General features: G+C 44.0%; 3 protein-coding genes across 6 annotated transcripts; 2 read left to right on the top strand and 1 right to left on the bottom strand.

The window, feature by feature from the left end:
- Nucleotides 1-954: 954 nt before the first annotated feature.
- Nucleotides 955-13,590, bottom strand: LOC123112095 (transcription factor IIIB 90 kDa subunit). Of its 4 annotated transcripts, none has more exons than XM_044533017.1 (20): nucleotides 13,115-13,590; nucleotides 11,747-11,857; nucleotides 11,264-11,345; nucleotides 10,295-10,370; nucleotides 10,132-10,217; nucleotides 9,968-10,044; nucleotides 8,719-8,775; nucleotides 8,533-8,645; nucleotides 7,849-7,928; nucleotides 7,687-7,773; nucleotides 7,089-7,169; nucleotides 3,871-4,002; nucleotides 3,621-3,794; nucleotides 2,464-2,545; nucleotides 2,288-2,346; nucleotides 2,112-2,192; nucleotides 1,967-2,041; nucleotides 1,789-1,869; nucleotides 1,615-1,662; nucleotides 955-1,457 (listed from the first exon to the last, which is right to left on the bottom strand). In XM_044533017.1, exons 2-20 carry the CDS (start codon nucleotides 11,809-11,811, stop codon nucleotides 1,263-1,265), a joined length of 1,731 nt encoding a protein of 576 aa, XP_044388952.1. In that variant the 5' UTR covers nucleotides 11,812-11,857; nucleotides 13,115-13,590; the 3' UTR covers nucleotides 955-1,262. The 4 variants fall into 4 exon arrangements, with proteins under 4 accessions (XP_044388952.1, XP_044388953.1, XP_044388951.1 ...); XM_044533018.1 differs by having other exon boundaries at nucleotides 3,618-3,794; nucleotides 8,533-8,617; nucleotides 8,771-8,775; nucleotides 9,968-10,040; nucleotides 13,115-13,533; XM_044533016.1 differs by having other exon boundaries at nucleotides 3,618-3,794; nucleotides 12,991-13,527.
- A 720-nt stretch (nucleotides 13,591-14,310) lies between these two features.
- On the top strand, nucleotides 14,311-17,933 carry LOC123112094 (E3 ubiquitin-protein ligase RNF19B). The gene is made up of 3 exons (XM_044533014.1): nucleotides 14,311-14,604; nucleotides 16,256-17,506; nucleotides 17,604-17,933. Exons 2-3 carry the CDS (start codon nucleotides 16,257-16,259, stop codon nucleotides 17,686-17,688), a joined length of 1,335 nt encoding a protein of 444 aa, XP_044388949.1. The 5' UTR covers nucleotides 14,311-14,604; nucleotide 16,256; the 3' UTR covers nucleotides 17,689-17,933.
- Nucleotides 17,934-20,731: 2,798 nt separating this feature from the next.
- On the top strand, nucleotides 20,732-22,437 carry LOC123116227 (uncharacterized protein DDB_G0292642). The gene is made up of 2 exons (XM_044537215.1): nucleotides 20,732-21,982; nucleotides 22,175-22,437. The coding sequence occupies exons 1-2, from the start codon at nucleotides 20,889-20,891 to the stop codon at nucleotides 22,257-22,259; spliced, it is 1,179 nt and encodes a 392-aa protein (XP_044393150.1). The 5' UTR covers nucleotides 20,732-20,888; the 3' UTR covers nucleotides 22,260-22,437.
- The last annotated feature ends 592 nt before the right edge of the window (nucleotides 22,438-23,029 follow it).

Here is a 23,029-nt window from a genome sequence, read left to right as displayed (position 1 = left end):
CTGCCCTCCCGTGACCTTACATACGTTGTACAATCCACTAATAGCTATTAGTCGGACATACTTTATGGCCAATTGTTGCACAACAGGTTTTTTGCTTTCCCTCTTCCTTGGCATGACATGTCAGATTTTATCTCTTGGAGCTACACGAAAAGTGGGATGTTTTCGGTTTGATCAGCTTAAATCGTGGAATGGGATCATTAACATGGGAGAAAACTACATGTACTAACGGTATGGGGCAGACCAAAGTTAACTCTATTTGGTGTAAGATTTGGAAGCTAGCGTGCCCGAGAAAGGTTAATTTTTCCATTTGGTGTACGTGCACGCTTGTGGCCTAGAAAATACAAAGGACTTATTTCATTGTGACAAATGCAACAAAGGTTTGAAGAAGGGTAGGATGGACGATATTATTAAAAGAGCATGTGAAGTCGATCATACTGGTGAGGCGGTTCTAGAGTTCTTGCTTTTACGAGATCAGGAGTTGTCTGTTATGGGTATCCAGAATCCTCATGAAATGATCGCCATTACTACTTGGTATTTCAGATAACTACACTACCAACTAATACTATTGCTTCCTCTCCAAAGGCTACAATGAAAATATTCAAAAAAAAAGGCTACAATGAAAAGGTAGGGTTGGATCCGCCCAGCCACTGGTTTTGTAAAACTTAATGTTGATGCATCTTTTTTATCAAGACTTGCTTAGGAACACCACAGGGACGGTCCTGTGGGAAGATAGCGAAAAAAAAAAATCACTGCTATGTGGAATTGCAAAATTGACAGATGAGAGACTACCAAATTAGGTTTATCCCTTGCCCAAAGGGCGGGTTACAATCAATTTATTAACTATGACAATTTGGATGTCATTGACCCCATGAGGAATGGTCAATCTGCAAGAGGGGCAGTGACAGTTTTCAACAATTGCTATTACATTGTTTGTAATTTTCCCTTTGAATGAAATTGCAAACATGCTCATAAATGATGTAACTGTTATTTCAGATGATGTTTTAAAAAATACAAAGAAAATGGTCCTTGATAAAGGTATCGGTCTCTTCAGTCTTACTGTTGATTACTCATTTTTTAGAACTTTGCACCGGAAACTTTTCTAAGAGAGCAGTCTTACTGTGGTCCACAAATCTATTCGGTGTCAGTTTACGCATATACTATAACTTAGTCTTAGCTTGGTATAGGTAGAATATAAGATTTTCAGTTCGCCTTGGTAGTCGGAACAGATCTTGGTCAGGTTGCCACTCTGCAGAAAACTGCTACTAGTAATCAGTGTCATGATAATCATCATAAACTCCGCCACCACCCTCATCAACATAGCCTTCATAGTTGTAATCAGCATCGTGACCATAGTCGTAACTAGCATCAAATGTTTCACCATAACCGATATCCTGTTCATATTCCTCGTCAAAGTGTATGTCATCTTTGCCATTTGCTTTGCCAACTTCATCTTCAGTCTGCACATAGACTCTCAGTAAGCATTTGAATGGCAGCAGATATACAAGTAAACAAGATATTTATTTTGATGTTGGAGCATTTACAAAAGAACATTGCATGAATTTTAGGGTACAGAAATCTATCAAGCTCCAGTGAACATAAAAGGAGAAAACATACATTGTACAATCCACTAACAGCTTCAACATTGATTTTTGACCCAAGTCCCTGCAGAAGGAGCAATGTCACACGTTAAATGCTACTAGTTCGTTTGCACACAAAGTTTAACATGTAACTATAATAGTCACACGACATATATTTTGGATGTCTATTGCTGTACAAAAGGTGCAGTACCTTCCGTTTCAACATGTTGCATGTTGCTTCTGCTGGTGTTTCAGCAGGTGTGGAGTTCTTGTCCTCCTTACGTTTCCGTTTCTACATTTAAAAAGACACCTGGCTAATCATGAACTGTACCGAAAATAGTAAAGATGTGTACACAGGACGCTTGGGCTACACTAGAAACATTTCATACCTTCGGTTGTCCCTCTCCAACAGATATACCTTTCGCTGCCAATTCAGCCGCTAAAGCTTCCTTTGCAGCTTGTTCCTGTGAAAGAGGTCAGCATATATTTACACCCTGTTGTCAGGACAAGAAACTGCCCCATTATGATAACTACCTCTAGGTATTCTTTGTTCATTTCCTCCCAGATAATCTTTTTGTTCTGTGTTTCTTCCTCGTTGTGAAGATACCCGTCAACCTGCAATTTTGCCAAATATAATAACAGGAAATCAGAATGAACGGTCATATCTCAGGCTCTAACAATATCAGAAACATCTCATGGATAAAAAATACCTCCACATCATCAATATCAGAAAGATTTTCAGGATCAGAATCAGCTTTACCATTTTCACCTAAGGGTGCAACATAACATCAGCAAGTTGATTGGCCATCAGCTTGGCAATACAAACCAAAAAGGGGAAATGACATTATTGTTGCAGAGCACTATCATATTACAGGAACCAACAAACCTTCCACTTCAGGATCGATGGGAGCTTCAAAATCATTTGCAGTTTGACTGGAACAACCTGTCGAAGATTTGCCTACACAGTTCTGTTCAAAGAAGTCAAACTGAGTCACTGGACGTACAAACGCACATCAAGCACACTGAGTGAACTATAAGGGAAACAACTAGACCTAGTGCAGATGTATTAAAGAGATCTTATACTCCCTCCGTTCCAAAATGTAGTGCGTATAGATTTTCTGAAAAGTCAAACTAAGCAAACTTTGACCAAGTTTACAGAGAAAACAATTTATATATACAATTCCAAACATATACAACATGAAAATATAACTGAGGATGTTTCAATGATATGCATTTGGTATTTTAAATGTTCATATTCTTGTCTATAAACATGGTCAAAGTTTGTAATGTTTGACTTTTGAAAAAACCTATACGCACTAGATTATGGAAGGGAGGGAGTACATGATGTTAGCGCAATACAACAAATGCCAAAGTTGAGCAATAAAATTAGATTATGCCGGTTCAAATATTCCATTAAAAGATTGCACCAAAAAGACCGCTAGTCTGGTACATTCCAGGTTTGGATGTGATGGGTATATTTTTTTCCCATCCTGCAACACCCTTTGAGCGCAACAAAAGATGGAGTACAAATATATAAATAAAGAGAAGCAGGTTCACCACTAGATGATTTGAGATGCTTGTCAGCAAAGAGTTTTGCAAGATTTTTTTTTTGATAAAAGAGAGCTTGCCTCTCCGATTTCATTTAGAGAAATCAAATGTTCACAGACTCCAGGACAGAGTTTTGCAAGATAGCAAGGAAAACTCTGAGATTACTTAGAAACCTCACTCTCAAGCTCCAAACTACGGTTCAGGAATATAATCTAGATGTAAAGATGAAACTTGAATGTTTCTTGTAACAAAAAGGAAAACAAGTCATCGATGTAACTAATAGACATCAAAAGTAGTAAAAATGGATTTGTCAGGGATGTGCAGTCAACTGATGAAAAAGAATCTTCAAATAGCTTTGGGTGAATGATGACAATAATTTAAAAGTAGTCGATAATAAGAGTGGAATTTCTTAGTTGATAATTACAGTTGAAAAAGATAGTTTCTCAGATTAATAGGGTAAGAAGCATGGGTTTAAGTATGTTCAGAAACTACTACCTTCCCAGGGCTCATGATGTTATGCTCAACATCAGAACTATGTAACTCACATAATGTTGTGTCGACTACAGAAGAATCCTTAGCTCTTTTAGCAGCAGCATGTCTTTTTTTTTCAGCTCGCTGAAAAGCTGGAGGGTCAGCACCACCCTCCAGTCCACCTGACAGCTCAGTGAACTGACCAATCAAGTCATGTCAGTAGTGAATGAAGCATAAAAACCAAGGCATTACAAACATCGTAAATGTGAGTTACATTGTAGTAGCATTCCTCGCAAAGTCCATGAGAAAAATGCTCAGCACCCTTGTGCTCACAAAGGACGTCTCCATACTTGGCTGAACATTTTGGAACCGTCTCTTCATCAGCCTTTGCCAAAAAATCTTCAATCTACCATGGGGGCATGAAGATACAAATCAGAAGTGATGGTATACTATAAATTAAGTTCTTACAAAAAAAGTTTGTACATAAAATTAATGTATGAGCTATAAATGCAGTTGACGATTTAAATGTTGAAGCCCCTCCAATATCTAATCCTGATGGGCAATTGCATTCGCATTCTATCGTAAACAGAATGGCCTTGGAGATCAGTGTCATCAATTCGCCCATGATCAGCAGGACAAATAGGTACTAGGTTTGTGCCAGAAAAGTGTCCTTTGTGACAGGGAAAGATAGGCGACAGAAAGATATTCATCAGCTATGGGATTTGACAGGTATCGGTGTCGAACAGAGGGTATGTTCACAAAGCATCCCATTTATGTTGGCATGCTATGTGATCTGCATAGAGGTCATGACAGGTAATTATATGTTTGTAGTAGATATGATAGAAGCACACAGAAATGAAAGGGAATGACAAATGGTCTAGAAGATAAATAGGAATAGCACCTAAACTGGATATCTGAAAAGATGAAAGGAAGTAAACACATGACGTCGATTCAATGGCAGCTGGATGATAGTTTAGTTACTCAATTTGAGTATGTTTGAGAACTGACGGCCTGAGTGACTTTCCCCAGATAGAACAATCAAACAATATTGCACCGCTTACCATTATGGTGTGCCAACAAATTAAAATAACACTCACTAGTTTTCAGTCACCTGAAATTTTCATGTCTTTCGGTCATCAACTAACATTACACAATAATGACACAACAAACTAAAATAACGTTATTAGAAAAAGGGTCACTGACAGGCGATCTGTTCCTGTTAGATGAGGTGCATTGCTGATGGTCGTGCAGCGTCCATACTGACTGCCCACCGCAACATTGTGAAATCTCCATTGACGAGCGAAGAAAGTGCCTGTCAGCAGTATGCGGACCAGCAACCCTGGTCGACAACACTACTGGCAGCATGCCTTCGCTGATGAGTACAACATGCCTGCCTGTCAGTGATTCTCCCATCATCACTGACGGACAAGCATGTGTGCCTGTCAGTGATATCATCTCGTCAGCAGGCGGCAAATTTCCACTGAAAGTCGCTAGGGTGTCACCCGTCACTGAAAAGGCCCAAAAAAGCTCACGTACCTTTTTTTGATTGTCAAACTACAGTATAATTTTGATGGCCAAAACAGCCTACATACCTCACCCCTCGCCTCTACAAAAACTTGTTGGGAAACCCCAAGGTCCATCATCCCCCCTCCCCCAGATTCCCTCGCATCCCCTTTCACCATCACACCACCGCATCCTCGGCTACGCCGGATCCGGAAGCATGGCGACAGCCGTCATCCTTGCCTTTACCAACTACGCAGGATATGGCGGTGCAATAGTCCTGTCCTTTCCAAGCCGCAACAAGTGGGTGGCCATGGTGTCATCAACCCTCCTCTGCAGCATCCGGTGGTGCTCCGGTCTATCCCTCTCAATTCGCCGCGGGGTGGCCATGGTGCCAGCACCCATAAGGCCAAGGCAATGACGGTTCCCACCGAATTCCAATGCGCCTCCACCGAACCCTCCATAATCGAGCTGGCTCACCTAGCCTTGTCCTTGTTTTCAGCTTTGTTGTGCCAGTCATCGAGCCATAGCTCTATTGTGGGTCCGAGCCATCGAGCCAAGGCATATGTGGTTGGCTGCCATCGAGTTAGGCATTTCTCGTGTTTCATAATAACTAATAACTTGTAAAAAAGATCTTTTGGTAGGCACCAAGTGATGATGAGCAAGTCAAAGATACGATAACCTAGCTAGATAGATCAGTATGATCTGTAGGATAGCTAGATGAAGGTAGATTAGTGCATGATTTTTCAAGACCTGCAGGATGGTAAATGGGTGACCCAGCCTCCAATATGTGCTTGCCTTGCTATGGAACTTAGGGAACAACGGAGGGGAGGTGCAATCAAGTATATCTTTGTCGGCGAGATCGATGCGCTTGAGCACTTCTCATTGTCCTGCTACATTCTTTCCTAAGTTCCACGATTAAGCACACACACCTATAAGCTGATGGGGTTGTACTCATTTATTTCGCTCCTGGAAGGGATGTTTTTGGAATATCACAGTGTAAGGAATGAAATGTATTGATGAACATATCTAAGAATTGTTTCTTAGAAGGGCAGGTCTGATCAGTACTGATAAAAAAGGGCAACCTGGTGCATGTAGCTCCCGCTTGTGCAGGGTCCAGGGAAGGGTCCGACCACTTTGGGTCTATAGTACGCAGCCTTTCCCTACATTTCTGTAAGAGGCTGTTTCCAGGACTTGAACCCATGACCTCATGGTCACAAGGCAGCAGCTTTATGTATTGATGGAACCCAAGGCTGTCTAGAAATTCCTTTCCCCAGACCCCATCTTGTGTGGGAGCTTTCAGCACTGGGTACACCTTTTCTTTTGTATGAAGTGTTTCTTAAGATGAATCAGTATATATGCAATGTTTGTTGTAGTGATCTATTGTGAAATGCATGTATCTATATGGAATGTGTGTTGTAGTGTATGTGGAATACAATTGTATATGAAATCTGTGCAATAATAAATTAAAAAAAATACTGAAAAACTTTTGGTAAACACACCATGACGGGCAGGCATGTTCACTGGTGAAATCACCCCGATGGGCAAACTTGGAGTGCCCGTCAATGGGACTCACCCTTTACTGACGGGTGGAGTGCTTGGATGGACGCACAACTGAAGTTTGGTGACTGAGTCCCACTGACGGGTGGAGTGCTTAGATGGACACATAACCGAAGTTTGGTTGCTGACAGGTGCCCTGCGCCCCTACCCATCAGCGGAGGGATTTAAGCGCCGATTAGTGCTGTGCCGTTCTGAAGTAGTGTAAGAGATATCTAAGTTTTTGTTCTACTTGTTTCTGTATTTGTAGGGATTAGCCTATGTTTACTTTATTGTAGCCTAGGTTAGACAACTTCTTGTCTTAGTACTTTCTAAACAGTGAGTTTATATAGGATGTAAGTAATTACTGATGAGAACGATTATATTTCAGAAAGATGCAAGTCATTTGATAATAGTCAACCCACATTTGGCTATTCATGGGGAGCACATACATACCGTTAAGCTACCAGAATCTGTATTTTCAAACTCTACTAAGCGCTTAGATAGCGTTGCCTCACAGACATGCACAACAGCAGCCTGAAAAAGATAAAACATAATTAGTGCCATTTCATATTTGAACCTACATTACACACATATGGTGCTTCCTACCTTTCAATGCTACCAACACCACAACGTCACAAAAAACTGGGATACATTTTGACAACATTAACAAAAGATGCACCTACCAAGTAACAAGATCTCAAAATTCGAGGAACATTTGAGAAATAGAAAAAGACAATTTTTTCCTTAGAAGACATGTATTGTCAATGCTGAAAATATGTTTCAGAAATTTCTACATTATTTGTGGTGCCATGCTCGCTGGTTGCACATGAAGTAGCAAATGGATAGGACGCACCATAGGCTCTCAATAGTGCTGCATATGCAATAAATACTACTCCCTCTGTAAACTAATATAAGACGTTTTAGATCACCACTACTTTATAGCTAGTACATAACTACAAAGGAAAGACGTTCTGGATACAACTCTTGTGTAAGTAGATCCATCTGGACCCTGCAAAAAAAAAGTAGATCCATCTGGAGCATCTGGGCTTACAATATCTGCCTTGGTGTAATCATATCCGTGAGAAAGTGCCGCGATATATAATGCTGCACCACATAAACCACTTGGCTTCCTCCCAGTCTGCTAAGACAAGACAAGCTATTACCAGCTTACAAAAGAACGAAAATAAGAAACTAGAATGACAAAGATACTAGCCTGCATCCAGTCTCGCTTCATGCTAGCTACAATGCGTAAAGCTGTGTCCGAGACAGCATTGTCCCTTTTTCCCAGTAAACCTACATGTTACCAATAATAGAGAAAAATCATAAAAATAATAATAGCATGTTGATTCTCTTTGCTAACTAATGTAGTTGTCCTTCTAGCCTTCCATATGAAAGCTATGCTTGGCAAAACTAGAAATCTTGACCGCAAAAATAGATCCCATGATTTATGTACACATTATTTTGAATATGTTGTCTTCCAAGAGTTTAAAATTGATAGCATTGATGATAAACAGTTTTTATACTTCCCGGAAAAAGCAACACTCATTTATATGTTCAAGTATTCAATGCAAAAGAAGCAAACATCTAGACTTCATAACCTTGCTCCCTTAAGTTCTCCCATGGGCTAATTTTTCCATGCTTGCCGAGTGCCGACGCAATAAGGATTCAAGAAATCTAAACATGTCTGAAATCTCATACAACGAAAGGTAAGGGTCAACCATCCTGGCATAACCCACAAAGAACTACCTTATCACAACAGAAACAGAAAAGGAACGTGAAGAATTGTGAATGCTCTGACAATCCTTGATGTAAATAAGTATCTTGTACGGAGGGAGTATGTAAGTAGAAGCATTCTGTATATTTATTATATAACAAATGCACATGTATGTCAACTTACGTTCAGTAAAACGATGGATGAAAAGGCTAGGATCTACAAGCTTTTGAACAATTGGGTGTTCTCCGAGTAACAAAACCTGGCAAAGCTGCAGAAAAACACCACCTAGGACATAACTGAAACATAAATCAAGATGAGCCCTTTCAGTGAGGGGTGCAAGATAGAGGGCATGAGAGTGCGAGTACTTACACACTTATTTGCAAATGGTCTGAGAAATCAATAAGAAGATAAGGTTTTTCACCTCGCCTGAAAAAACAATATTTAAAATATGCGCACTTCCTTGATGATACCAAAAGGACAATCAATGTACAGGGAAACACCAACACAAGCATAAAAGGACAACAGATTTCAGAGACAGGAAAAAACAAAAGAAAGCAGAAAAAAGATTGTTTTTAGGACAGCAATAAACACTGAAACATAAGCATGTAGTGTGCCTTCTATTGGACGTGACCTAAGTCTACAAGGCACCACTTTGACTGCTAATTTCTATCACAAAAAAAATGTTAATTAGAATCATATAAAGCATATATACTACAAAAGTGCATTTCCTGATGAATCTATTGGAAACAGTTTCATGTGGATAGGGTAGATACCTAGCATCTTAGATAATGATGGTAAAAGTAAAAAATGACTTAACCAGTATAGATGAGACTTGCCTAGAAATTGCAGTTTGTAACGTAACAAACTAGAAACAATAGTTGGCGATTCCTAAACATTAGAAGAAAATAGCAAGTGTGTGAACCTAGCAGAATTTTGCATGCATATTTCTGGAGAAGATTAGAAGTCTTGTAGTTTACACACTTGAAGTCTTGCCATTTTGGTTTTATTTCTTGCTCTTTGATGAACCTCACAAGTCCAAGGCACAATATGGCATTCTATTGCATTTTGAAAATTACTATAAAGGCACACTTCTGCAGGTTTTCACTACAAACTTAAGGGCATCCTTGGTTTGAAAGCCAATATTTGGCAATAGCAACTTTTTCGGGGTTGGCAAGGCAATTTGGTAGCAACTTTTTTGGCCTTACCCAAACATTGCCAAGCCAAATTCTGGCATCAAACAAAGCAGACATAAATGAACCCCAGCAGAGGCCATATCCTAACAAATACAACACAGAATACTAAAAGGCCCACCCATAAGTGCAAAGGGAGAAGGTCATGTTTGAACAAGAAATAAGCCCAATGTATAGGAAGGCTTTCAACATACTCCCTCCGTCCCAAAATAAGTGTCTCAACCTTAGTACAACTTTGTACGTACTAAAGTTAGTACAAAATTGAGACACTTATTTTAGGACAGAGGGAGTAGTTAAAAAAGCACGCCTAGCGCATAAGCGTGCGCTTTGGTCGGAAAAGCGCAAGGAGGGCAAAACGCACAATTAACGCCTATTGTTTTTTAACTATGTTTTCAATACAGCAAGGGAGTAATTACGTGACAGCTTACCGGCAGGCAATGTAAAGACAAGCGGCTGCAACGTGACTTGTTCGACGTCCCTTAGTAAAGTCATTATCAAGAGCTAGCTACATTTAAATGAATAAATATCAGCATTGGAAAATAACCTGCCATTTTTGGAAGGACAATGTTTGTGTGATAACAAAGATTCATACTTTATAAAAGTTATGAGCAGTGCAAATGATATCATCTCCACCGCTCACATGCAAACCATGGACAATCTGCCAAATCTCATCTCTCCCTGGTGAAATAAAGCACATCATAAATCCTAAGTGTGCATAATGAGATAAGATAGAAGAAATGCAATGAAAGAGATGCCTTTTGCTTCAGTTCTTTCACGGGATATAGAACAGCCACTCCCAACGCCTTCAATTATTTTTCCAGCCATTTCGCTCTATTCACATTCAAAACAAATCAACCAACAGTTACACATCCAAATAAAGAAACCAAATATAAATAATAATAATAATAATCTAGTAATAAAGGGAGCAATGCTTCTGCCCGTCCATCATGATTTTTGCAGAAAACCCCCTGTTTTCTGAAATCAACGTGCAGTCCTATTTTAAGTGTGAGAAAATGATTCGCCCTTTTTTTAGAAACCCCCTGATCTTTTGGTTAATTCACCCAGGGTCCTATTTTAAGGGAGAAAAATGATTTGCTTTTTTCAGAAAACCCCCTGATCTTTTGGTTAAGCAACCCATGGTCCATCTATTATTTTTGGGCAGATTCAAATGCTTTAAAAAAATATCCATACCTTTTAAACCCTAACTCCAATTTTGACATGTTATATATGGAAATTGAGTAGAAAAATGTGCAGAATCTGAATATGATATTGTTTTACCTGTTAAACATTTTAAAAATACTATTGAGGGTGCAACCTTAATCAATAGCGCATGATCTGTCTTTCTTTCATACCGGTATAGATTCTGATTGGAAATCAACACCTCAGCAAAATCAGTTTGGAGAAGAAAAAAATCATCCATAACCATGCATGCACACCTTGGCAAACCCTCCAGGTGAAAAAAAAAACAAATTTCTCATCTTATGCAGAGAGGGAGAGAGACCTTAGAATTGACCAAATTCAAACGCATTATGATTAATTGAGCACTGAAGCCACTGTCTACAAGGGTGGGAAGGAGGGTAAAAGACAACACAGATGGGATGCATGTGGTCCTATTGGGGTCTTCAGTCATGGTTATTGTGTTAGGGACGTGTGGTATTTTTTTCCCCCGTTGCAACACACGGGCTCTTTTGCTAGTATAAATAAAGCGCGGCACCAAGACCAACCTGTCCCGAGGAGTTCTTGACAAAAGTAGGCCCAACCTCAAAAATGTGCTCATCAAAAACCTTCCCGCACATTCCACAACATCTGACAACCAACATGGCAAAGAGCATAAGAAAAAGATGAAAAAAATGTTTAAGCTGTGTTCACAGGAATCAACTGAGAAAAATTAATACTCCCTCCGTCCAGAATCGCAATCATAAGTATGTACTACCTCCGTCTCAAAATATAAGACATTTTTGTAGGCTAAACTAAACCTCTTATATTCCGAGACGGAGGTAGTATTTCTTAATATGAGTCCAATGATATTAATTTGATGTCACATGGTTGGTCAACACTTTCTTTTAACAAATCAAAGCATGCCTTCATTTTGGAACGGAGGGAGTAGATAAATACGGCCAAGTTATAACAGCGGTACCCACTGGTTTTGGCATTTTGCATGCAATTATTAGAAGAAAAAGTGCAAGAGCAGGAAATGAAGGTCTCACGTGATCCCGTTGTCAGGGTCCTGTATATACGGGCAGTCATCCTGACAGTGATAACAGAACACCATTGCTGAAGAGAAGTTGAGTGCCGAGGATGATCCAACTCAGATCAGCCTGCGAAAGTTCATTGTATGATTCTGTTAGTTCCAAGCATACACGATACTCTGCAGAGTGGGTGCAAAAATGCAAGCACGGATAGCACACTCTGATTCTCACTATTTTTTCTGTCCAATTCCAGTCCAAATAACACAATTTACCATTTAAACATTTAGAGTTAACATGTAAGGGTTGCCTACTTCTCTGTGGTGTGTGCTTATCTCTGGTTGCCAAACAGGGGAGTCATGGGCTCTATTATGTGGGTATAATCTCTTTTTGGGAACATAGCACACGACCTTTCTATTCCAGTCCAATTATAAATATCAAAATGTGCAAGTAAAAAATCTGGTTTTTGAGCACTCAATTTTCCATTCAAGAAGAGCACTTAAAAAAAAGTTTCAACTCATGACATTAAACTCATTGAAAGAGGCAAAACAAAATAGGCACTCACTTTCAGAGTGATATTATTTAAGAACACGACAACTTGCTCCTCAATACTAGTATCATTTATATTGTCCCGGAGGCGGAGCAAACATGGTTCTCAGAAATATATTGGAGAAAAAGGGCAAGTTGTTTCATTCTTTTAAAATTCATCATTTAAATAGCCAATGCTCTTACTACCCCACTCCACAACTGGGGCCTAGGCGATAGGTACCTGTACCCTCATTTTCTTATTCTAGACCGGATCACCAGACATACAAGGCATCCAATGCAGTAGCCCAAAACAGCATAATGTTTTTCCTTTCTAATCATCCTATGCCCATCTACCAACGCATAGGTGACAAATACAGGGTACAGACTGAGATTTGCATCTTGAAGTTCCAGAAACTGCGAGGTCACTGAAAAACAGTCCTAACTTCAGATTATCTTATCTTTTCTTTTCTTTTGAGGGGTCAGATTCCTAATCTTCCTGGTATATATACAACCAACAAGGGCTGCAAATTTGACCCCCAAAAAAACAACTCAAGGCAAAGGAAATAGGGTGCCCAAACCAATTTCATCCCAACTAAAGCTGCCCGATCAACATGCCCAAACAAAGGTAGGCATTCTATGCAAGCAAAATCCGTCCGTAAACGACCGCGACCGATCCCACAGAGCTCAAACTTCTAGGGTTTAGGGTTCACGACGTGCGGATTTTTCGGGTCCCATACCTTTCGTCGGCGAGGGGAACAGGCCCGAGCAGCAGGGGGGGGGGGGCTAAGGAGGGGCCGAGGAAGCACAGGCGAGCCAGAGAGAGGGGGCGAGGCGAGCGGGCACGGAATGCGCTAGCAGTACCTCTCCCTCGCGCGGGCGGCGGCGCGATCGATCGGGGCGTAGGCGTCCGGCGGCGGCGGCGGGGGTCCCGGGTCCGGGTTCGAGCCGTCGTCCTTTTGATCGATCAGCGCCCAAATCTCCGGGTACCGCTTGGGGTTACGGAGATCTAGGGACGAGCCGTTGCCACGTTTAATACTACGAGACGAGGAGATCCCAAAGGGTTACGGAAAGCTGGGCCTCCTGTTGCGCGACCGAACCGCCACGCTCCGTCCATGCTCCGCCGCCTCTCGCGCTGCTTCGGGGGCACGTCCCACCCACGTCGGCGCGTCGCAGCTCTGCAGCAGCAGCACCAGCAGCTCGTCGCGCACAAGGAGCCGCCGCCGGCGGCGGCTCCTCCGTTGCGCGGATCGCCGGTTGCGAGGCCGGGGAGCTCGGGCATGCCGGACGCGACGGCGGCGGTGGGGGTTGAGCCGGCCGGATCCAGCGGCAAGAACGCGTGTGCTCTGGGCTCCGCTGAAGATCGGTCAGTTTTTCTGACCCTGTGACTTCAGTGCCCACCAAAGATGATTGCAACATTACTTGCTTGCATCAACATCAAATCATTATATATCCAACTCAAAAGAACACAAAATCATTTATTGTCCGCCTCCTTACAGGCATAATTTGCGAACAGAAAACTTCAGTTTCAAACAAGATTGTGCATTTACAAGACTTCAGTTTAACAGCGATCTTCCAACGGTAGTTCTCTGATGATTTTAGAGCAACTCTAGTAGAGCCGCCATATGTTTAGTCTTCAAAACACTCCAAATTTTATCCGGCTCTCTCTCTCTCTCTAAAATATCCCAACGACATTAATTTCTTTCCGCAAATCAAAGGAGATCATCCCATCAACCATTGTACTACTGTACTCCACAATGCATCCTCAGATTTGAAAAACATTACAGAGATTTTGGAAGATTTTGCATTTATGGTTTCCTATCTTTCCTAGCGAGCTTGTTCGGAGACGAGTGCAGAGAGCAGGCAGGCTCTCGGCCCGTTGCTTGCTGACGAAGGACGCCTGAAACGACATCGGTCAGAACTCAGACGCGTCTTTGACTGGGTCGGTCGAGCCCGAGTTAATGGGGTCCGACCGAGGTCGCGGCTCGCCGGTCTCGGTCGCCCAACGCAGCCAGGGAGACGGCTCGACTTCCGATGACGCGAGTGAACGACCCCGATAGCCCTCCCTCGGCAGCGAGGCCGTCCACTTCAAGCCGCCTCCTCGTCAATCGGCACGCTTCTTCCTCGATACGATACGACACCCACCGCGCGCGCGTTGGGCTCCCACTCCTCCTCCTCCCGCCGCCGGCCCTAGCTGCCTGCATTCCCCGATCGATCGCGGCCGACGCGCTCCTCAGCCAGCCAGCTAGCTCGCCTTCCCGCCGCCGGCGGCGGCGATTCGATTCCCGACCGCTGCAGCCTGCAGGAGTACGCGACGGTGCTTTCCAGCTCCCACGCCTGATCGCCGGCCACAGGTAGCATCCACCCCTACGCTCTGCACGGTTGTTAGTACTGAAGCTGTTGGATTCGATAGCGTCTCTACTCAAAGACCGTCAAAATGTGGTCAGCGCTAGCCATCGTGTCAAGTGTAGGGCGTGTTCTTCGTTGGGGTCGGCGCGTGCACGCCAGATGTCCGGCGATATGCTTGCAAGGGGTCGGTCTGCATTGCATGCCCAGTTGCGTTGAAAATCAGTATGTATGTTTTCCGTGGAGTAGTAGTGTATTTCTGTGGACTTGACCCGTAATTTCAAAACAGATGCCAGCGTGTAGCCAAATTTCATACCGTTTGGCAGCGAGAAATGTCCTGGATACCAAACTGAGATGGCGGTCTCTAAAATCTTGTGCAATGTGGTCAAGTATGTCTAAATGCACTATCATAATGCCTCTGTGTTGCTACAGAGCAGCAAAACTGATAGTGTTGGACTAGTGGTGCACAACAGTCAACACACTTGTTAAGACATGACATCGTAAAAGGTAGTGTACCATAACCATGTACTTGTTCAACCAATGGCGCATGACATGTCCGGATTTTGAATTTAAAAGTTAGGACAATGGGGGTTGGGGATTAGCAGCGGCTGGGAAAAAGTCGATTGTCACATTGACTGTCTAGTTCGGGTTGACTTGAGTACGTACTGCCGTGTACTTGTATAATATTTTCCCATTCAAAACGTGTCAGTGGCGTTGCTTGCTAGTTTGACCAAGTTGTGTGTAGCGGTAGGTTCGTGGTCAGAGATTCCACAATTGCTTTACTTGTAATTGTTTTGCTTGTGATTCTTTTAAAAATAAATGAAGAGTGTCTAGTGGGTCCTAGATGAATGAGCAAGATTGAGATAGAGTGGCGCAGTGAACTCGCCACCATTATCACCAACCCAAATTGGTAAGTTAGTAAACTTTAAAAAACGAAGAGTGTTTCGCGGGTCCTTGATGAAGGAGCGAAATTGGGATAGAGTGAGACAGTGAATTCACCATCACAAACCCAAATTTATAAGATAGTACTGTAGATGATAGGCATTATCCCTTGTTTATCAAGTGTAGAGGCATATTCAACGTAGGAGTCATCACGTGCACATTCAACTGTTCGATGATATGCTTGCGAGGGGTTAGTCTGCATGCCCGGCTGTGTTTCAAGAATCAAATCTAACATTGCATATAGCGAGCATATTTGAATGAAGGGCATTCTTTTGGAGTTTGGGTAATCCAATCACTTCCGGGTTTTTTTAATGGCATGGTTAACCCAAAGTTATAGGTATCATCACATTTAACAATGCCTAACCAGCAACAACAAAAATCCTGGTTCAACTAGATTGAAATTGCGATTTCAGCTATAAATCCTGCGCAATGTAGTAAGCTTTTTAAATATGTTTATCATTCGTAACGAATACACGGCCCATGATGGAGTTTACTCTTTTGTTGAATGTTCTATCTCACGTATTTCATATTCATTTGATTAAGAATATCATGATGGATGGCTGATGATTTGAGTTACTTGATTGCTACTACTGCTCCTCATCTGTAGTGGTAACAAGAATTTTTCATCTTTATTGCATATAACTGGCTTAACAACAATGTTGGATGTGTTTTTCATTTGTACACCATGTCACTACGAATCTGCATTTGCTCCTGCAGGATGGATGATGATTTTGCTGCAGCCGAAGCTGAGCAGCTTGAAGAGGTCCTCCGACTCTCGGCTCAGTCCACGACGATGGCATGTGCGGTTTGCAGACTGATGACAGTATCACTGGAAGCATCATGGAAACCTGAGAATTGTGATCATGTCATCTGTATTGACTGCTTCGCCAAATACACAACAGAGACAGTGGCCACAGAGATGCCAAAGTGCCCGGTTGCTTCTTGCGAATATCATGTCGATCCAGAGATACATGAATTTATGGAAGTAGACGATGATGGCAGCCTGATCGCAATCAAAGAGATCGATGATGGCAAAGGGAAGGAACATCCCTATAATGGGCTGCAAGAATCCGGCCAAGGTTCCGGCCGCGGCACGATGATGTGTGCAGTTTGCAGGCTGATGATCGTATCGCTGGAAGCGTCGTGGAAACCTGAAAACTGTGATCATATCATCTGCATCACCTGCTTTGCCAGATACACAACCGAGAGTACGGCCACCGAGATGCCCAAGTGTCCGATTACTTCTTGCGATTCTCTGTTGAAGCCAGACACACCACAAGTGATCAATACGGACGATGATGGTGATGCTGGCAGCTCGTCATCGACCAGAGTGGTAGACAAAGGCAAGCAACCGTGCAACGCCGTGCTGCAAGAGCTCGGCCAATGTTCCAGCGGCACGACGATTGCCAACGACTTCTACTGCACCATCTGCATGGAGGAAGTGCCTGCCATAGAATGCTTCCCGGTGGACGGGTGCACGCACGCGTTCTGCGTCAGCTGCGTGAGGCAGTACATTGCGGCGAAGGTGGAAGAGAACGTGCTGCCCATCAGGTGCCCCGACCCGGGCTGCAAGGACGGCACGCTGCAGCCGGAGGCCTGCCGGGACGTGATCCCGACTCCGCTGTTCCAGCGGTGGGGCGCCGCGCTCTGTGACATGGCGCTCGAGGGGATCAAGTTCTACTGCCCCTTCAACGACTGCTCGACGCTGCTGGTCGACGACCACCAGGACGGGGACGCGGTGATAAGGGACGTGGAGTGCCCCCACTGCTCCCGCATCTTCTGCGCGCAGTGCAAGGTGCCGTGGCACGACGGCGTGGACTGCGCCGAGTTCCAGCGGCTCGGCAAGGACGAGCGCGGGCGGGAGGACCTGCTGCTGAGGAAGGTCGCGCAGGAGAGCAAGTGGCGGAGGTGCGCCAAGTGCAAGATGTACGTCGAGAGGGTGGAAGGCTGCGTGTACATTGTCTGCAGGTGCGCGCTGTGTTAGCTTTCACTAGCTGGATCTGCTGTACACCAACAATTATTTGCATGTCCATGACGAGATGTTCTTGTTTCCTTGGGTTTGCAGGTGCGGCCACCACTTCTGCTACCTGTGCGGCTCCGCGATGGTGAAGGGCAACCATCGTTGCAGCAAGTGCAAGCGTACGTGGTGATCGGTGAATGGTCTGCAAATGTACGTGGTGAATGGTCTGTGAATTAGTAAACATCACTATTCACTAGAGTGTTGTTCTGGGGATTATTCCTGATGAAGGAGCTGGCCAGTTTCCCATTATATAAGTAACTAATAGGCTCTATAGCTTAGAGGCCTACTGGATGTAGTCGTGTCATGCAAATACCGTGTATGTCGATGACGGGAACTTTTTACTAGTATTGATCTCTGCTAGACAGTAGCTCTGCACATGACTGAAAATCCATCATCCATCCTGATAGAAATAGAAACGGCATTCTGCAACCAATAATCCATTTAATCTGTTTGTTCACTACATAAACACATGGGCATCAATATTACTATGAAATTCCTATGTTGCTGTTTGTGTTTGGAACAGTGGACTGACTCATCAAGATTACTATGAAATTCCTATGGAATTGGACAATCCATGGGAATATTGGAGGAGGACAAACATATGGTCTGACCTCATGTTTTCTGCTTCTTATGTACTCCCTCCGTACTTAATCAACGACAATTAATATGGAATGGAGGGAGTACAAAATTCTTGTGTTTTTCCTGTGTGATATATGTAAACATCAGTTTTAGAGTGTTTTCATGTTTTGGATTTCTGTAGAAATTTATGTTGCATGGCATTTGAATGTAATTCATTGATGTGAGTCAAGCTATATAATGTGCATGTGCATATGCAAACTCATAACAAAATATAATATCATGACCTGTACAAAAGAGGAAAAAATTATATCATCTACTCGGTGCTATTTAACTTCCTTTTTTTGCGAGAACATGCTATTTAACTAATCACCATTAATTTGAATCTTACCATTTTTGGCTGGGTCACATATGGTTATATTATTGGATGAAGCTTTACAATGTGTATTATATAGCACTACTAACAACCTTGAGTTATTTCACATCATTTAGAAATTCAAGAAAAATATAAAAGGAGGAGAGAATATGGGTTGCATTGGTAACTAGTTGTACAAAATCATTTTTCCTATGTGAGACAGGTTTTGAAGTCCCGTGTGTGTATCTTTCGTCTCATATAGCTACTGTTTAAAATTCTCTAAAAATGATCACTCTACCATTTAAATGATACTCCCTCTCTGATAGGAAAACAAACCTTAGTTCAAAGCTGGGACATCTTTTTTCCAAACCTTAGTTCGAAGCCGGGACATTTTGTTTCCGATCAGAGGGAATAAAAGATACCGGTCATGTTTCTCTCTTACCGCATGTGAGTTTGCAAAATTAAGACCTATCAACAGTGCAGTTCAGTCCACTAGAAGCGAGGGGTGTGCCTTGTACATGGAGCAATTCCGTAAACTCGTCGGAGTTGATTGAATGTACCAAGAATAATTATTATTTTTGCGGGTAGAATGTACCAAGGATACATTCTCACAATGAAATTGTTTTTGGAGAGCATTAGACATGCCTTGCCAGCCGCTCGATTGCTACCCGCAAAACCGTTAGATCTCGCAACTTTAGTAGGAAAAAGGACGAAAAAAACTATCTGGTCGCAACATTTGTTGTCTCTAGTCATAACATCCTTTGTCAATAATCATAACATCCGCCATTGACGGTCGCAACACGTCATTGACGCTTCTACTTGGCTTGTAGCACCGTTTGACCCGACCGCAACATTGGTTGGTGACCTTGTGGTATCATCGAGTGGATGGCTAGCCCGCATCGACCTAGAGCCCGCCCACAGTAGTCTACAACCCCTCTCAATGCAAGGGGGAGAGCGTGATGGTGAGCATTGTGGCATATTGGGCTCTTGATGTCCGACCCTTTTGTGTCACGCAACCAGACGATGAAAGGATCATGAGTGGCTGAAGAAGGACAATTACATAGTGTACTTTGATTATAACAAAGTTCAGACTTCACAGAATGTAAAGTGTGTACCTAAACAATGATGAGGGAAACGGAACCGGATCCTCTATCATCCTTAAGGGATGTCACGTAAACTACAATAACCGTGACATCTCTCCTTCACATCCATATGGTTAAGCCAAAAATGATTATAATTAATTTACAAATTACAAATCTATTGTATACATTTACAAAAATTACATACAAACAAAATCATAGTGCAAAAAAATTATTCTTTTGATTTATTTTTGTACATGCTACAGTAAATCCGCACGGTGGTTGCTACAGTAACCCTGACATCCCTTGTTCGTTTACACACACATTTTACTGTAGCTTTTCATGACATCCCTTGAGGATGTTAGAGGATCCACTTCCGAGGGAAACTGCGCCAGAAGCAGGTCCGGATTCCGGGACTCGCAGACGTGGTGGTCCTACTTTATAGCACGTAACGTCCATACTTCGTGCATCGCTTCGATGACAGTGTTGGTCTCTGCTCATAGTAGTTCAGCGACAACCCATCCCTCACAACAACACATAGCACGCACATGGTGAAAAATGACAAGAATGAACAAGGAGAGGCCCCATGGGGTTCACTAGACACGTGGCGCATGAGCAAGGGGGCTTAGGCAGCGCTCGGACCGGTCGCCCATTAGAATCATTTACCATTATTTTTTCTATAAATATAAATAAAAAGGAGCACCGTTACAAGAAGAACCACAAACGCTCATATACACGCGCATACACTCACCCCTATGAACGCACACACGCACACCATATCCCTATGAGCGCCTCCGAAAGACTAAGCCGGCATATCATCTTGAGTTTTACGAAATCACCGGCATATCATCTTGAGTTTTACGAAATCACCGGCATATCATCTTGAGTTTTACGAAATCACCGGCATATCATCTTGAGATTTACAAAATCACCGTAGGCGCCTCGTCGTCGACGAAAACGTCTCCTCCCAGTGAATACGCATCGTCGGAAATTCTAAAATAAATGCGGGCATCACGATTTAAACCCTGATGGGTTGGGAATACCACAGTCCATATAACCATTCAACCACAGATTGGTTCGCCCTTTTCTTAGATTGTTAAACTGAGAGTGTTTGGCTCGTTACTTTTACGAGCCGATGAGCTAGCCAGAGCGACATTTGAGTTTTTTTGCGAGCCCTAATTTCGATTAACCACATCCAACAAAATCCAGCCCCCACCCCTCTCTCTCTCTCTCTCTCTCTCGCATCAGTAGATCGCACCCGTCCACGCGTCCCGCAATCTCCTCCAATTTGAAACGGCCCCAGCCCACAACCAACGACGGATGGGAAGCAGAGCAGCGCCGCCGCTGGCTGGACACGACCCGTCGCCGGCCATGGCGTCCTCCGCCTCCGCCACCGCCACCGCCACCGCCACCGTGAAGTCCGACGCTCCCTTCTGCCCCATCGACATCTCGTCCGATGAGGACGACGACGTGATAGTCCTTGGCTCCTCCAACAGCCGCGAGGAGATGCAGATCCAGCAGGCCATCCTCCTCTCACTCGACCCCTCTCGCGACCAGGCCGCCGTCCCCTCCTCCTCCGGAACCGCCGTCGCCGGGACCTCCGAAGGGTCCATTCCAGTCCGCAAGGGGAGGCGCAAACTAGGATCGGAGCTGCCCCTGTTTCCTGTCGATTCCAGCAGATCTCCGTCGAAACCAGAGACGCGTCAAGTCATCGACTTGGACGACGACAGCCCCCCTCAAGTGATCGATCTAGACGATGATGATGGTTGCAGCTTGATCTTCCTCAAAGACATCGCCAGCGGCAAGAGGAAGCTGTTCGAGAAAGGCGAATGCTCCAACAGCGCCAAGGGCTTCGACTGCACGATCTGCATGGAGACGGTTCCCGGCGTCGAGCGCTTCCGCATCTCCGGGTGCCGGCACGCGTTCTGCGCCAGCTGCGTGAGGCAGTACATCGCCGCGAGGGTCGAGGAGAACCTGCTGGCCATCGGCTGCCCCGAACCGGGCTGCAAGGACGGCGTGCTGCACCCGGAGGAGTGCCGGCGCGTGATCCCGACGCCGCTGTTCCACAGGTGGGGCGCCGCGCTCTGCGACATGGCGCTAGGCGAGCTCAAGTTCTACTGCCCCTTCAAGGACTGTTCGGCGCTGCTGGTGGACGACGACCCCGGTGACGGCGACGCGGCGGCGGCGGCGGCCAAGGTGGAGTGCCCCCATTGCAAGCGGATGTTCTGCGCGAAGTGCAAGGTGCCGTGGCACGAGGGGGTGGAGTGCGCCGAGTTCCAGCGGCTCGGGGACGACGAGCGCGGGCGGGAGGACCTGCTGCTGAGGAAGGTCGCGCAGCAGAGCAAGTGGCAGAGGTGCCCCAAGTGCAAGATCTACGTCGAGAGGGTGGACGGCTGCACCTTCATCGCCTGCAGGTAACTGCAGCTTCACTGAAGGCCAGTTCTTTTGCCAGAATCTGGGGATTCTCCCAGAATTACCCAAATTCTGGGAGAATTCCCAGATTCTGGCAAAAGAACTGGGTCTGAATCTCCTTCTCCGGACACCAACAGTTATTTTCATGTGCGCCAAGTGCTAATTCTTTAATTGTTTTCCCCTCTGATTTGCAGGTGCGGGCACTGCTTCTGCTACCTGTGCGGCGCTACGATGGCGAGGACCAACCATTATTGCGCAAAGTGCAAGCGTACGTGGTGATCGGTGAAGCATCTTATAAAATGCACAAAGCTACTTCAGGGAAGGAAGTAATTGTGCAGATATTGACTATATCTGTACAATTGTTTGGCGGTATTATCAATATTGACTTTAGTTGGCAATCATTTAGCTTGTGCAACTCTAATGCCACCTTGGCCATCACTATGAGAATTTGACTTTACTGGAGCTGGTTTCCTTGGGTCTTGTGGCCATGTGTTTTTTGAACAATCACTGGGGAAGGAGGAGGAGGAGGATGGATCCTCGCCTGAATATATTATATTACTGAAAATATCAACAAGTTGACAAGTGATATGTAGATGCGCTAGCGGGCAAGGAGAGGTATTGCCGCCAAGACATAGCGACAACCTCTAATTAGGTTCCTTGTAGCTAAAAGTCTGACAGTAAGTTGGAAATGATGTTTCTAATAGTTGACACAAAAATGAAGTCTGATGAGTGAGGAATCTTTCGTCATTGGATCCATTTGTTTTGAAATCCCGCAACAAGGACAAAACAACACCCAATTCTAACGAGACAATACCAATAAGGTGGTTCCTTATAACAGACCATCAAACATGATTTCTGGGACTAGGATTGTGGTGTTGGTATAATGAGAATAGGTTAGGGAAGGCATTGTATAAAGGTTGGTCCAGGATGCAACTGTTAGCCTAGAAGAAGGTGGATAGGCCATTGTTGGTGAGGACAAAGTATAGTTGTTGAAGGCTTAGAAGTTGGTTGTTTTGTTTGTCGGCAATGGCGGTAGAGTATCGTAGGTG

The sequence above is a fragment of the Triticum aestivum genome, chromosome 5B (assembly GCF_018294505.1).
Source record: "Triticum aestivum cultivar Chinese Spring chromosome 5B, IWGSC CS RefSeq v2.1, whole genome shotgun sequence".
NCBI classification, from domain to species: Eukaryota; Viridiplantae; Streptophyta; class Magnoliopsida; order Poales; family Poaceae; genus Triticum; species Triticum aestivum.
This window is presented reverse-complemented; position numbering and strand designations above follow the sequence as displayed.